Genomic DNA, 16,715 nt, shown 5'->3' with positions numbered 1-16,715 from the left:
AGGCTAATAAAGCACCGGTGGCCCCCTTCAGTTGCTGTCAGCAGTGTAACTCAAGTGGCGTGCATTTGCTGCTAATTCTGTAATATGATGTTGTTCAAGGTGTTTTGTATAATACCCAGATTTAGTGTTGCAAATTTGGATTTTAGAAGTATATTAAAAGAAATACATTTCTGGACTGCAATTTAACGCTTTTTGTAGCAAAGTTGTTCGAGGGAATGTTGCTGCAGTGATGTTGCTGCTTGTAATCGCCTCTCTTAATGTTCTTATGTAAATCATCTGTGCAGCCCTCCTGGCTGTACACGATGAGGAGCGACGAATTACCGCTTTTCTTCGTGAAGGTTAACAAAGTGTGTCACGGGGCATTTTCAACTTTATCATTTCTTTCTTAGCAAAACGTGTTCCGGTCTGATCCCAAAAGCTCAAGTTTGAGCTAAATGGACTACAGTGTTACGCACTAGCCTATGAGCTTTGTATTGCAAAGTGCTATATAGTATGCAGTATACATATCTATGAGGATTAGCAAATCCCACAGCATGAGCTCTGCATAGTTAATTCACCCCGTCTTTAAGCTTCTAGCTCCGGAGACACCTCAGATGGTTCTACTACTGGATGAAGTCAGGCTATTCTTCTATCGCTGGCATGGCTTAGGTTCAGATTTGAATATAAACCCATCTACAATTATTAGACTCTCTTTTCTGGAAGGTAAACTGAACAGGCATTCCACATTTTATGCAGCTTGTGTCATTTTGGATTGAAAGTCAAAATCCTTGCACTAATGTTTTAGTTCTGGACTTTTTTTTTGTACACTAGCACACAATCATGCTGGAACACGGGAGTGTAAACAGCAGCAATAATAGTCAGCAGTGTTTCCTGTGGTAAATGTACCTGAAGAGCAAATACTGTGTAGATGTGAATGGCAAATGAGGTACTGTCATGCCCTCACATGTAGGCAAAGAGAGCCAAAGTTGCCGAATCACTTTTAGCCATTTACAACAACAACACAGTCAAACACAAAAAAACAAAATGAGAACACTCACAATGAGCTGCTGTAGGCCACAACTCGCACCCAGACGGTCGCACTGAACTAACTGACCAACCCGACTCCAGCTCCTGACATCACTCACGAGGCCACGCCCCTAAAAGGCACACATCCAACACCGGAATACTACAGTACCTACAGACACAACTATTTCATTCTGTTTTTATACAATACAGAGGTATTTTTCTTTATTAGAAATACAAAACAAAATTTGGTGGGCGTTTTTTTTTTTTTTAGGGGGGGGGGGGCGTGGCTAGAATGGATTAATGGCATTTCAATGCATTTCAATGGAGAATAAATTGATGCTATATAAACACTATATTGTACATACAGAATGTGTGAACATGTGAAAAGCAGACAGTTTAGCCTCAGAATTTTATATCAGCAATTCTTTTCGGTGTATAAACTCTTTTCAAGTCTCTTCCTTTCTTGCGTTTTGTTAACCTTGAACATTTTCTACTCTGCTACAGCGAGATGCTAAAGGACAGTATCTGTTTGACCTCATCTGCCACCACCTCAACTTGCTGGAGAAAGATTATTTTGGCATCAGATATGTAGACCCCGACAAGCAGCGGGTAAGTCCCCCCCCCGCTGTCGTTTCCTCGCACGACTTGTATTCCTCTGGAATGTCACTTGTAAATACCCTCGTGAACTAACGGCGCATGGCACAGTACACAAGATACAATTGAGCACATACTTGCCCGCGGGCCATGTTACTATGTTATGAAGGTAGCAGACTGGACTCAATAGCAAAATTTAACTCTTGCCTGCAAGATCAACAGATTAAAACCCCCACACAAATATTTGACTTTTGGAACAACTCCGATCCCTTCATAATGTCAGCACATCCCAATGACCCGCTCTGTTCTTTAATCCAGCCCACTGAGCGTTGAACTACTTAATCAAGAGTCATGTAATATTTGTTCCATTAGCTTTTCTTTCCCTAAAATTGGTTAATTAAAACATATTTATTTGTTTTTGATTTATTTTGTATTCATTTATCTCATTAAATAACTGGTTAATTCATTTATGAAATGATGTGATTATGAAATAAAAGATATTAGTAAAATAAATTTACAATTACATTTAACATTTTTCAAGTATGTTATTAAATAATTGCTTTATTAATCACACTTAAATTAATTATCCATGCATCGATCCATGCAATACAAAGCTCCATTCCATTATTATAATAAACCACCCACTTTCACATACACGTTCTATTTTTTTGAAACTAATCTACTAATGAATGACCTGGCCTATCTGTCCATTTCAAAATTTAAATGTGTCTCTTGACTACAGAGGTTTGCCCACACCTGGCTTAAGGTGTCTTTGGGGGTCAAGCCACCTGTGTAAATGCCATGGTTCATGAACTACCCTTTTCCAATTACGTCTCAATGATTAATGCTAATGCAGACCTGGTGGACAAGCGATTAGCTCCAGCCTTTGTGTGTGGACTTCTCCCGTATGTTTGTGTGTGTTTTATCCAGGTACTGCAGCTTGTTCCCACATTCCAAATAACATGCATATTAGGTTCATTGATGACTCACAATTATCCATAGCTGTGTATGTACTTGCTTGTCAATCACAGGGCAAATGCCCTGTGATTTTCTGCCCACCAGTCCAGGACGTACCCCTCATCTCGCCCAAAGTCAGCTGGGATAGACTACAGTTCTTCCAGGAACTCAATTAGTACAAGTGCTGTAGAAAATGGATGGCTGAATCCTGGTGCAGTTATCTTGGGATAAGCCTGCGCCATCAGGGAACAGAGAGGTCCACTGCTTGAAGAGCCTGCTTAATGAACCTATACCTGACCAACTGAAGCAATACCACAAAATCATAATGCTGCCCTCACAAACTCCGATGACCAATTTTCAGTTGCTCTGCATTTCAGTCTTAATGCTCCCTGGAAAATTTAATCCTTTCGCCCTCCATTAGCAACACTTGTACGTGGTTTTCTGAAGGCTACTGTTGTACCGTAGATTATTTTACAATTTTATTTCACACAACATTCAAGTCATTGCTTATCAATATAATTTTCCAACCACATTTTTCCTGGGAAAAAAAATTATGGATCACCAGTAGGGCTGCACAGTATTGGAAAAAAAATAAATGTTTGGTGATTTATATTGCGCTTTTAAAAAATACAGGATAACATACAAGTAACATGAAAACCAGCACACATTTCTCTTTTTACCTCTCTAGAAAAACTAGAGCACAAAGTATAGAGTCATTTGTGTGTCTAACTGTATTTAAATGCACTGTAGTATTGAGCAATACTCCAGCCAGACATGAAGTTAAAATAATTTCATGGCCAGCTATACTGTAGAGTCATAAGCACATTCCTAACACTATTTATTTATTTTTAATCAATCTGTTATTTTACTCTTATGTTTTAACATATGCATTAGTATTTCTATATTTGAGTGCATTAGTTTAAGCAAAACACATTGTTGTGTACACCTGAAGTTTGCCCTTTCAAGTACCATATTTTCACGACCATAAGGCGCACTTAAAAGTCTTAGATTTTCTCCAAAATGGACGGGGTGACTTATAATGTGGCGTGCCTTATGTGTGCCCCGAGTTCCAAAGTCTGTAAATGTTGTTGTGTGACTTTGATGAGTGCTCCGCTTGACTGACTGGGCGCATTTCCTGCCGACCTTCTGCTTATATAGAGGAAAGGCGGACGTGACTGAGGACAGCATGCGGACGTTAAAGGGGGAAGGGTGCGCGTGAAAGAGGACGCTAAAGGCACCCCTTCAGTAGGTATATAGCGGCGGTATGTGCATTGTGCGAAACAACATCGGTTTGGCTAAGGACCCCCGAAAATGGCACCTACGAAGAGACACGCTTACGAAGCACAGTTTAAACTGCAAGCTATCAGTTACGTGGAGGAACATGGGACTCGAGCAGCCGCGAGAGACTTCAAGATCAACGAATCCATGGTTCGCAAGTGGAGGAATCAGGAAAACGAGCTCCGCCAAGTCAAGAAGACGGAGCTGAGTTTCCACGGAAACAAGGCGAGGTGGCCCGAGTTGGAAGACCAACTCGAGCAATGGATTAATGAGCAAAGAATGTCTCTACAGTCACCATTCGACTGAGGGCAATAACGCTTGCAGAAGAAATGAAAATCGAACATTTTCAAGGAGGTCCCTCTTGGTGCTTTCGCCATCTATCGCAGGGCGAGTTACGCCACCACATGTGAATGGATTGTGGATGCCTGGGTTAAGGTATCTGCTTTGACTGTTGTCCGAGCTTTTGCGAAAGCCGGCATCATTGCTGAACAGCCCCCCGGCAACGAGACTGACTCCGACAATAACGAGAGGGAACCCGGCATGTTTGATGGAGAACTTGCCGAGCTGTTCATTTTGGATACAGAAGTTGAGGACTTTGATGGATTTGCGGATGAGAATTTATCAAAAAATAACATTGTACATTGTTAAATACTTCAATAAAGTACAACCGAACTCAGTTTTGCTCCCGCTGCCCTTTTAAAAACACATGTTAGCATGCATGCTAGTGTATGTTTTAGCGTGTATGCATGCTACCGTATGTTTTAAGCTAGCGAATGTTTTACCATGCCTGCGCCCAATAATGCGGTGCGCCTTATGTGTGTGTGTGTTAAATACAGAAATAGACCCCGTAACTGAGACTGCACCTTTTAATACGGTGCGACTTCTGGTCGTGAAAATACGGTATATAACACTCTGGTTTGCTTTGGGTGTGTTGTTTGATGGGTTACAATTTAGCCAAACATTGGTGCTAATCTTATTAGCATGTCCAGGCAGACCCCTCTGCTGGTCACTTATTAATATTACAATTGATTGACTGCAAATCAATACACTAACATTGCGAAGGACCCTACGACGTGACTAATTGCACATACGTACATTGTGATGACAATATATTGTGTAACCTACTCACCACTGTGCTTTCAAATTATTTTTCTCATTGAATGAAGGACCATGAAAGACAACGACATTCCCATGTGGTTAAGAAATACAGGGAAACTTCCAAGGTCTGACGATATTTGTTCCAGGATGCTGTAAACCTACAATTTATTTGTCATATTAAACAAAATATCCCAAACGAAGTAATGGAACCAAAAAAAAAAAATAATAATCTTTGTTCATGTTATCTTAACACCCATTGTAGAGGCTACTTATTTTAGAATGAGTGTTGCAAAAGCCACAAAAAGGCAAACATAAAGCAAAACACATGCAGAGTATATCCTTTGACACGCCCTGAAATGGGATCTCGTACGGTATAATGTTGTCTTGCTCGTTTGTTCCAACATTTTGTGTGACTGAAGAGGCTTTTATCCATCCATTTTCTGTATCGCTGTCTTCCTAAGGGGGGTTGCGAGCTGGAGCGTAACCCTGTTTGCCAGCCAATCACAGGGCACATATAGACAAATAGAGAACACACAGAAAGGCCAGAGCCAAGAATCAAACCCTGAACCTCAGAAATGCAGACATGAACTATCAGTTAGTAGTTCACCTATGCTGCCTCTATGCAATGTGTGTTATATAATATTTCTGAAGCAGCACTCAAGAGGAAGAACATGGCATTGTTGCTCCATGTCCATATGCAAATCACATGCTTGACTTTGCGCTAAATATAGATTTGATGTGATGTAGTCAAAGAACACCAGAGTGAGGACTCGTGTTATTGTTTGCTTTAATTATGAGCGGATGTTCCATGACGCGTTCGGTGCAGCGTGTAGCGGCGGCACTCCATTCATGAAGTATTCAGACGCACTGCTGGCACTCAACACTACTGTGCTGCATGTTGCTGCTGAGGTTTGGCTTAAATTGAAGTTGGAGATCATGGAGTTGACGCAATATCAAGAACTGATATGTACTCTACACTTCTCACAAAAAATGAGGGCTATTTGGGTTTCATTTGAAATTTCTGGATGAACCTACGATCCACTAGGACCTTTACAGCTAAACCTAATTTGACCGTGTCTAAACTTGTGAATGCCCACGTCCAACTGTTTGTTGTTGTAGTACTTTTTTGCTCAACAAAGGCAAACTTCACGTGTTTGAGCCAAGAAAGTTTCCAAGGATGTCAACTTGTATGCCTTTCAGTGACTCTTCCAGTCTCTCTGTTGCAATCTACTAATGAAACTCTAAGCTCAGTGGCCACTTTCCTCAGCGAACATGTGTTTGAAGCCTCACAATGTCCTGGTGCTGTTGCTCAATTGTTAGGTTTTGCCTTGTTGGTCTCATGATGTCAAAATGTTCAACAGCATGGCAAAGAGAACTGTTTAAACACCAATTCTAATTGAACCAGGACATGTATTGGTCCATTCAAGGATCAAACACCTATTATGAATTTTGCTGTAGCTTCATGTTAAAAAACAGCAAATAGTGCAAAAAGTTAGAAGTGCATTGGTCAAATAAAGTTCACCTATAAATGTTATAGTTCATTTTAGGTTAATCCTGAAATTTCAATGAAATATACTTAACTTTTTGTGAGTGGTGTTATTTTAAGTACCTGTATTGTTGTGACAAAGATCACCACAGTGTAATGATGATGTGGCATGATGGGTTTCTCCCAGAGAGCCAGCACGAGTGACACCCAACAATGAACGTGTCTGCTGAATGATGTCACTAATCCACCAATCTGCTCTGCTTCTAACACAGCACTGGTTGGAGTTAACAAGGTCTATTGCTAAGCAAATGAAATGTAAGTACTGCACGTTTTCTTTATTTATTAAAACTACGACAACCGCACCTGTAATGAAAGTATGTTTATGTCCTCATGACAAAGAGTTGAGCTGATTTGTCAACGGAAAATCAAAATCGATTAGTGACACTCAGAGGAAAAGTTTAACATGGTTCAAAGGGGCTGATGAATTATAGTTAAAATGTTGTATAGACACAATCCATTTGCTGGGGCGGTTGCTTGGCAACTGGCCCAAAAGTAGCTCTTGACTTGCATACTTAGGGAAAAATCTAATTAGAGTTGACCTTTTCAACTACTAAATGGTAAATTCACTCTCATATATTTGGCAGTGTTGTGTTTCAGGCCTCATGTTGATTTATTTGAATGTTGCTGATTGTTTGAGTTCTTGTCAATTTCTGTTTATTTTTATTTATTTTTTAAAAACACTTTTTGATCTTTGTTTTCTCCAGCTCAGCCTCCATTCACCATGTGTCTGCGTGTCAAGTTCTACCCTCCTGATCCAGCTGCTCTCAAGGAGGAAATTACTCGGTAAAAGCTCCTTTTCCCAAATCTCCTAGCTTACCAAGGTGCCCACTTAGGATATACAGTAAGATATATCGCAATTGGTTTAAATATTGTAGAAAAAAAAATATTTGCAGCATGTCTGACTGTTGGGAATACAGTTTCATTGAACAAATATTATATTTAAAGTTGTAAATGCAGGTCAGTGCTTCTGATAGTGTTTAGTCCAGCAAAGAAGGCCTTGCTGGCCCTGACCTCTCACCACTCAACTCTAGTCCTGGTTCTCATGAGATTGTGCAGGTATACCTAATGTTGTGTCCGGTGATTGTGCCGAAATTCTAGGCCGACCCTTGAATATCCTCCGCAGACGCCCCACTGAGCTTCGTGTTGTCCTTTTCATTGCAGATATCTCGTCTTCCTGCAAATCAAAAGGGACCTTTACCACGGCCGCCTCCTGTGCAAAACCTCGGACGCCGCTTTGCTGGCTGCCTACATCCTTCAAGGTAATGGAAGGTAACATATAGACCTGCTTTGGCTTGTCCTCACTAACTCTGCATTAAATTGGCCAGAGAGGTCAGCAGGCCAACTGAAAATACTGTATATCATTACGATGCGTGAGCCCTTGGGCATGTATTTTTCACACTGAAATGACCATTATTACCAACCCAAAATAGAACATTTGAAAATCTTTGAAGTGGTTATCTGGCCTCTTATCATCCTCTACCAAACACATGGTGAGATAGTGTAGATAGTATCGTAGAAAGCAGTTGTGGAAGCAAGGGGCTTATGCATTAAAGATGCAGCTGCCTGGTCGGCTCCTCCTCGCACAGGAGAATTCAGCATCAGGGTCATCCGAGTGTAGGGTGGCGTTAATATGTGCTCATCACGTGTGCAACTTGCCAATAAGGTCAACCTTTTGTGTTCCTTCCTCCAGCTGAGATCGGGAATTACGACCCTGGGAAGCATCCTGAAGGTTACAGCTCGAAATTCCAGTTCTTCCCCAAACACTCAGAGAAACTGGAGCGGCGGATCGCAGACATACACAAGACAGAACTGATGTAAGATCAAAAAAAGGAATACTACACTTGGGGGTGGGCAAATCTTTGGAATCAGTGAATCAAGAACCGAGTTACCTGACTTGACCTGAGTTTTTCAAGATACTAGCCATCATTCAACCAACATTTTGCTTTCTCTTGCACGCAAAAATTTAACATACAAGCACTGTTTGTTGCCACTCCCAGTTGAAGTTTACTGTCAAATTCAACATAAAACAAAGATAATTATGTTGTGTATTTAAAACAAACACATAGCTTAGCCTTTAAGTCCGCTATCTTAATGCCAACACATAGTAGGAAATGCCATAGATGGGCTACTGAACAGAAGCTATGTGGTGGTGTTACAATGCTACAAGCAATGGATATTTGAACACGAAAGGTGCAGCAACACACGTAGACAGAAATTATAACAAAACTCACAGGCATGTATTCTTCATCCTCTGCAAAAAAACATGCCTAATATTACTTAAGGTTATGGGTCACAGTTATGAAACTCTTTTTTTTGTGTGTGTTTGCATGACTGTATTATACTGCCTCAGGTGGCCAAGTCATGCACACTAGAAGGAGCCAAATTCATCATGATGCACAAACTGTTTAATTCTTTACATTCTCTTCTTGTTTTTTAGGGACAGCCTGGAAGGGATTAATGGCATGTTCATTTATTTCAATGGGGAAAGATGATTTTTGATACAAGCATGGTCACTAAACGAATTCAATTCGTATCTTCAATTAAATATTGAGAATGGATTATTGTACTTACTAAAATAATTTATTTAAAAATAAAAAATATATATTTAAAATACCCCTCCTTGAGCCGTCACCTTATCGTGGTGGAGAGGTTTGTGTGTGTCCCGGGTCACCGGGGCCCCCCTCTGGAGCCAGGCCTGAAGGTGGGGCTCGAAAGCGAGCGCCTGGTGGCCGAGCCTGCACCCATGGGACCCGGCCGGGCACAGCCCGAAAGGGTAACGTGGGTCTCCCTTCCCATGGGCTCACCACCTGTGGGAGGGGCCATAGGGGTCGGGTGCATTGCGAGCTGGGCGGTGGCCGAAGGCAGGGACCTTGGCGATGCGATCCCCGGCTATAGAAGCTGGCTCTAGGGACGTGGAATGTCACCTCTCTGGCAGGGAAGGAGCCCGAGCTGTCGTGTGAGGTCGAGAAGTTCCGACTAGATATAGTCGGACTCGCCTCCACACACAGCTTGGGCTCTGGTACCAGTCCTCTTGAGAGGGGTTTGACTCTCTCTGGAATTGCCCACGGTGAGAGGCGCCGAGCAGGTGTGGGTATACTTATTGCCCCCTGGCTCGGCGTCTGTACGTTGGGGTTCACACCGGTGGACGAGAGGGTAGCCTCCCTCCGCCTTTGGGTGGGGGGACGGGTCCTGACTGTTGTTTGTGCCTATGCATCAAACAGCAGTTCAGAGTACCCACCCTTTTTGGAGTCCTTGGAGGGGGTGCTGGAGAGCGCTCCCGCTGGGGACTTCACTCAGGTGAAGAGAAGGGCGGAGCTGTCAACTGATCACCACCTGGTGGTGAGTTGGCTCCAGTGGTGGATCGTCGAACCAATGGTGAGGGATGCCGTCAAGCTGAAGAAGGAGTTCTTTCGGTCCTTTTTGGCCTGTGGGACTCCTGAGGCAGCTGATGGGTACCGGCTGGCCAAGCGGAATGTAGCTTTGGTGGTCGCTGAAGCAAAAACTCGGGTATGGGAGGAGTTCGGTGAGGCCATGAAGAAAGACTTCCAGACGGAAATTCTGGTCCACCATCCGGCATCTCAGGAGGGGGAAGCAGTGCACCATCAACACTGTGTATAGTGGGCATGGGGCACTGCTGACCTCGATTGGCGGACTGGGGTGGTGGTCCCCCTTTTTAAGAAGGGGGACCGGAGGGTGTGTTCCAACTACAGGGGGATCACACTCCTCAGCCTCCCTGGGAAGGTCTATTCAGGGGTGCTGGAGGGGAAGGCCCGTCGAGAAGTCGAATCTCAGATCCAGGAGGAGCAGTGTGGTTTTCGTCCTGGCCGTGGAACAGTGGACCAGCTCTACACCCTCGGCAGGGTCCTCGAGGGTGCATGGGAGTTTGTCCCAACCAGTCTACATGTGTTTTGTGGACTTGGAGAAGGCGTTCGACCGTGTCCCTCGGGGAGTCCTGTGGGGCGTGCTTCGGGAGTATGGGGTACCGAACCCCCTGATACGGGCTGTTCGGTCCCTGTACAACCGGAGTCAGAGTTTGGTCCGCATATACGGCAGTAAGTCGGACTCGTGCCGGGTGAGGGTTGGACTCCACTAAGGCTGCCCTTTGTCACCGATTCTGTTCATAACTTTTATGGACAGAATTTCAAGGCACAGCCGAGGCGTAGAGGGGGTCCGGTTTGGTGGCCTCAGTATTGCATCTCTGCTTTTTGCAGATGATGTGGTTCTGTTGGTTTCATCAAGCCGTGATCTCCAACTCTCACTGGAGCAGTTTGCAGCCGAGTGTGAAGCGGCTGGGATGAGAATCAGCACCTCCAAATCTGAGGCCATGGTCCCCAGTCGGAAAAGGGGGGCGTGCCCTCTCCAGGTCGGAGATCCTGCCCCGAGTGGAGGAGTTAAAGTATCTTGGGGTCTTGTTCACGAGTGAGGGAAAAATGGAACGGGAGATCAACAGGCGGATTGGTGCAGCGTCTGCAGTGATGCAGACTTTGTTTCGGTCCGTTGTGGTGAAGAAGGAGCTAAGCCGAATTTACCGGTCAATCTACGTTCCTACCCTCACCTATGGTCACGAGCTCTGGGTCATGACCGAAAGAACAAAATCCCGGATACAAGCGGCCGAAATGAGTTTCCTCCTCTGGGTGTCTGGCTCTCCCGTTAGAGATAGGGTGAGAAGCTCAGTCATCCATGAGGATCTCAGAGCCGCTGCTCCTCCACATCGAGAGGAGCCAGATGAGGTGGCTGGGGCCTCTAATTCGGATGCCTCCCAGACGCCTTCCTGGTGATGTGTTCCCGGCACGTCCCACCGGGAGGAAACCCCTGGGAAGACCCAGGACACGCTCGAGAGACTATGTCTTTCAGCTGGCCTGGGAACGCCTTGGGATCCCCCCGGAAGAGCTGGATGAAGTTGCTGGGGAGAGGGAAGTCTGGGCGTCCCTGCTAAAGCTACTGCCCCCGCGACCCGACCTCGGATAAGCGGTAAAAATGGATGGATGGCTGGATGGATATTTAAAATACATATGTGAAAATGTAAATATTTATGTAATTTATTAATGCATTATTTAATCAAGTATTTTACATATGTGACATACACAATTGAACTTTTTTAAAACTTAATTTGCAAATGATCGGGCCTATTTGTAAGTTTAAAAAATCTTATTGCGGTAGTATAGATTAAGTTAAAATACGTATGTAAAATATGTAAAATATTAATTATATTATATATAATATATATTATAATTCATAAATTATATCAATATTAATAGTTTTACATTATGTATACTGTTTAGAGTAAAAATTATTGTCATGAATAAAATAATAATTTCACTCATCAATAAATGATGAATAAATACATTTTAATTAACGTTTTTTAAATGAATGCAACAAATATGGCAGGACTGTTGAAATGCTCGGCTGTTACAGTAGTGCTCCCTGTTCGGATGCAGCCTAAATAAATACCACACACACTTGCTCTGACATTTATGTCATTGACTGCATAACAGGCCTCATGATGTTTATAATGATGATTATAATCATCATGATTGTTGGTGCAATAAAAAGCACTCAATGTCCACTATCCACTCAAAGGCTGCACTTTATTGTAACACTCGATGGACACGATGATGGTGACGACGATGAAGAGGAAGAAGACGACAATGATGATGATGTATAGTAGTGTGTTTTTCAATGTGAAAAGGTCGAGCAGTACTGCCTGGACTCACAGGTCACAAAACAGTTTAAACATCTGTAACAGTGTCAGTCAACAGCCAGATTATTTTCTTTGGCTCTTGTCTTGGAGCTCGGTAGATTGGGTGACTTTCCACCACAGGAGCTCTGTGGGTGGTTTCCTTCTTCTTCCTCACCCTCCTCCTCCTCCTGTTATTCCTCCTTCTTTTCTTTTTCTACCTTTCTCCTCTTTTTCTTGCTCTTCATCTTCCTCTCCTTTCTCTTCTGCTGCGTCTTCATATTCTTTATCCTCCTCTTCTTCTCCCATCTACAGTATCTGTCATCCCCCTCTTCTCTCTCCTGTTCCTCTTCTTCTTCCTCCTTATTCTGCTCTTCCTCTTCTTCACTTTCCCATTCCTCCTCTTCTACCACTTCCACTTTGAAAATCAGATATTTTTCTTCTTCCTCTTCTGTCGCTCCTCTTCTTTATCTTCCTCTTCTTAATCCTCCTTCTCCCCCCCCTCCTCTTTGTCACCCCCTCTTCATCTTTCTCTTTCTCCTTTTCCTCTTATTCTTCCTCTTCCTATTCTTCACTTTGATCATCCTCCCCAATTCCACTTCTTCTCACTCATAAATCTCAGCTAAAATTCTTGGGCTTGAGATTTTTTCCAACAAATTAACGCATCTTGTAAAAGTGTACACTATGTGGAACACATAATAAAAGAAAGGGAAAATATGAAATATGGTGAGACCCATTAGTGCTGGAATTGTGCCAGTATTGACGTTGTAGACCTGTGTGAGATTCTGCTGCCCACTAGTGGCAAATGGTTTCTTCGCTAGTGCTGTTAAATAGCTGACTTGCTCAATGTCATACAGTGAAGGCTAAACTAAACCACAGTTCAGGTTTTTTTTTTTTTTTTTTGGGATCCCTAATGGCTGCTCTTTTTTATATGTCAATAACATCAACAACGAAAAAAATAAATCAACATGCAGTCTTCCAAAATCCAGTTGTACCTTCCTGCAAGTAATTTAAATGTGCATTAATGCATGTCCCGTATTTTTGTGATGTCCCCACTCCTAATGTTTGGTGTGTTGTTGCTCCCTCTCAGTGGACAGGCACCTGAAACCTCCGAGCGAAATTTCCTGCAGAAAGCCCAGATGCTGGAGACATATGGTGTTGATCCACATCCATGCAAGGTGGGATGGTGCATGTGGATTGTAAACAACAACAGCAAAACATAGTGTGCTGTACTTGTATGGTAGAATGTTTTGTACGTGTCATCATTTGATTTTTGTCTCTTCCAGGACGTGTCAGGAAACCCGGCTTTCCTTGCCTTCACGCCCTTTGGTTTTGTGGTCCTGCAGGGAAACAAGAGAGTGCATTTCCTCAAATGGTAAGTTAAATGGTGTAGTCTGGCATAGAACTACACTGTATTATACCCACTGGTGTTTATAATGACTTATTTAGATACATAACAGTGAAAAAATATTAGAATAAGCCCTCAGTGTGACGCAGGGACACTGTACACCAATGCAAACTACAAACATTTGTACAACCTTAATAATAAACACATTTTGATAGTCCATCCATCCATTTTCTCTACCGCTTTTCCTCACTAGGATCGCAAGTGTGCTGGAGCCTATCCCATCTATCTTCGGGTGAGAGGCGGGGTACACCCTGAACTGCTAGCCAGCCAATCGCAAGGCACATAGAAACAAACAACCATTCGCACTCACATTCACACCGATGGGCAGTTTAGAGTCTTCAATTAACCTACCACGCATGTTTTTGGGATGTGGGAGGAAACCGGAGTACCCGGAGAAAACATGCAACATCCAAACTCCACACAGGCGCGGCCGGGATCTGAACCCTGGCCCTCAGAACTGTGAGGCAGATGTGCTAACCAGTCGGTCACCGTGCCGCCCATTTTGATCTTAAATAGCTCAAATTGGAGTGCACACCTACATTTGAAGCAGCACCAAATTGTGGTTCCATAGAATTTACCCTTTGTACCTGGTCATTAAAAATAAATAAATAAAAATCTTCATATCGTGAAAAAATCTTAAGTGGGCTCTATGGTATCTCAAGGCACCACTCTATATAAAATGTATTATTATTATTAATCATTGTAGTAGTATCATAAAGTATTGTTATATTATAGTTTACTCCTACTAAAGTCTGTGATGTTACTAAACATTGTACAAACAAGCAAATTGACAGTGTCAGTGGCAGAATTATATTGTTTTGGATCGTATCAGATTGTGCAGGGGTACCTAATGAAGTGGCCTGTGAGGGCGCTTTGCATGGCACAGCTGGTTGTATGCCATGCAAACTTCCATCTGTCACTACCTGTGAAAATAGGTGGTGCTTGCGGTTTTGCAGATGGCTAATTAATCACACCTCGTAGCTCTATTCAGAGATAGTAAAAATTTTATTTTTCTGAGAAGTGTGTGTGTGGTGTGGTACTCATGTTTCCTTCTCTCATATTCCCCATCCGCCTTCCGGGAACACCACCAGCCATTTGTTTTTGTCCACTCTATTGCTGTTTATGCGATCTTCAAGTGCTTTTCATAAATATTGAATAAGCCTGTCGGCGATTTCCTCCCTGGACAGGAATGAGGTGACCAAGCTCAAGTTCGAGGGCAAGACGTTCCACGTTTATGCAAACCACAAGGAGGTGAGAGCGCGACTTGCTGGCATGCATGTTGTCCATCGTGTGCTTTTTATCGCCACCTCATTGTGTTTAATTGTCCTGCACTCCGTCTTCCATTTTTAACGTGCAGGAAACAAAGATCATCCTGACATACTTTGCACCCACACCGGAGGCATGCAAGCACCTTTGGAAGTGTGGCGTGGAGAACCAAGCTTTCTATAAGTGAGTTTCACGGTTCAGCGCCTCCGTGTGAGCTTTTGATAATTCTCGAAACTAGCAATGTTGTCTTTGGGGAAGTCTGGGAAGTTAAGAGGTTATAGAGCTCTATCACACGTTCCTTTCTCAAAGGCGAAAGGGTGCATTAAAAATGAATGTCTCACTTACTATGACTATAAACATTTTGAATAGTGTATGGAGATGTGCCACGGACTCGTGCAAATAACTCGTGGGGCAGCTGAATAATTCAATCAATAGTGTGTTCTTTTTTCCTTTCCTGGCATTCAGTCATCACAGATTACTGATATCAACGTTTCCAATGCTAGACACCTCTAAGGTTAAATGTAATCTACCCCAGAAAAGCCTGGCCAGTGGTAGATCACAGATTTTGCATTTAAAGTCACATCTTCAATGGAAATTAAAATAAATGGATGCCTTTATTTACTGTAAAACTCCCTAGCTAGCTAGCTTTCTATCTATCTGTCTCTCTGTCTGTCCTCTGTGGTGGCATCACAGTTAACACAAAAAGCCAAAGAAAAAGCAAAGCATACTTGTGGAGTGAATCCACTGAGCTGGAGCCCCTGCAGATATTGGTTGAATTCCGAATGATATGATCTTCTAAATTAGAGGTTGTGCTGCTGTTCTTGCACGAAGAAGAATACTGTATTAACTTGATTTTTCTTCCTGCTTTCTTCTTATTAAAGTTGAACTGCCTCTTTTTTATTTGTATTTTTCCCTTTTCAGGCTCGAGAAGTCAAGTCAGGTCCGGACGGTGTCCAGCAGCAATTTGTTCTTTAAGGGCAGCCGCTTCCGTTACAGGTACGCCTCGACAACTAGAGGACTTAATGACTGATGACAGGGAGGGGAGGGCAATACCAGTGAAAAGAGGTTTTCCCAGAGGACGTCCCCTCTTCCTGGCAACGTCAGCCCGTTAGAGCCACATAGGACAAATCATCACAGCCTGCAAGGGAGCCATATGAATTAGACAGATTACACCAGGCGTGCTTGCAATGCATCTGCTTTAAGCATGCTGTTTATCCAAGAGATTGTCTTACATTTCAAGGTGTATTGACACAAACTAAAGGCCAAACTATCATAATTCATTCATTCTTAAATGTGTATACCAATTCAAATTCAAGATTGAGAGTTTATTTCTCAGTTAAATTTAGACTCAGGCACTTGCAGCTTTAAAATATTAGAACGTGACAGTAATAATTTTGTGTAATCCACATTTGGCTGTGAGGAAATTTTAATAGAGACTATTTGCTATTGTAATCTGTAAATGGCTAGCGACCGTTCCAGGGTGTACTTCGTTTCTTGCCCAAAGTCAGCTGTGATAGGCTCCAGCTCACCCACAAACTTAATGAGGATAAGCGATATTTACACAAAGCTCTCCAACCAGTCTATGCGATCACAATAGCTACAAATGATGCGTTGATCCACTGCTACAATGGTTCTCGTGACAATGGTGGGTCGCCTGCTTCTGTGTCCGTCTGTGCAACTCATCCTCAGCGTCGTCTCTGTGCTTTACGACAGTGGGCGCGTGGCAAAAGAGGTGATGGAGCAGAGTGCCAAAATCAAACGAGAGCCTCCAGAAATACACAGGTACACAGTTGTTGAAGAAGTCGCGGAGAGCTCCTGAAATATTCTCTTTTTTTAAGCAAAGCATTTTTAGCGAACACACACATTGAGTAACTACTGTGTATGAC

The 16,715-nt window shown here is 43.0% G+C and overlaps 1 protein-coding gene across 7 annotated transcripts in view; it reads left to right on the top strand.

The window, feature by feature from the left end:
• LOC133478347 (FERM domain-containing protein 5) overlaps positions 1-16,715 on the top strand; it is a 72,208-nt gene that overhangs the window by 44,103 nt on the left and 11,390 nt on the right. For 6 of the 7 annotated variants that reach the window (XM_061774315.1, XM_061774313.1, XM_061774316.1 and 3 more), the window contains 11 exons: positions 1,510-1,614; positions 6,691-6,733; positions 7,183-7,261; positions 7,640-7,737; positions 8,169-8,292; positions 13,246-13,333; positions 13,442-13,530; positions 14,751-14,814; positions 14,921-15,012; positions 15,751-15,825; positions 16,543-16,611. In XM_061774315.1, the coding sequence (XP_061630299.1) occupies positions 1,510-1,614; positions 6,691-6,733; positions 7,183-7,261; positions 7,640-7,737; positions 8,169-8,292; positions 13,246-13,333; positions 13,442-13,530; positions 14,751-14,814; positions 14,921-15,012; positions 15,751-15,825; positions 16,543-16,611 (926 nt within the window). The remainder of the gene's footprint in view (positions 1-1,509; positions 1,615-6,690; positions 6,734-7,182; positions 7,262-7,639; positions 7,738-8,168; positions 8,293-13,245; positions 13,334-13,441; positions 13,531-14,750; positions 14,815-14,920; positions 15,013-15,750; positions 15,826-16,542; positions 16,612-16,715) is intronic. The other variant, XM_061774314.1, reaches the window with a different exon arrangement.

Source organism: Phyllopteryx taeniolatus, chromosome 5, assembly GCF_024500385.1.
Source record: "Phyllopteryx taeniolatus isolate TA_2022b chromosome 5, UOR_Ptae_1.2, whole genome shotgun sequence".
NCBI lineage: Eukaryota > Metazoa > Chordata > Actinopteri > Syngnathiformes > Syngnathidae > Phyllopteryx > Phyllopteryx taeniolatus.
This window is presented reverse-complemented; position numbering and strand designations above follow the sequence as displayed.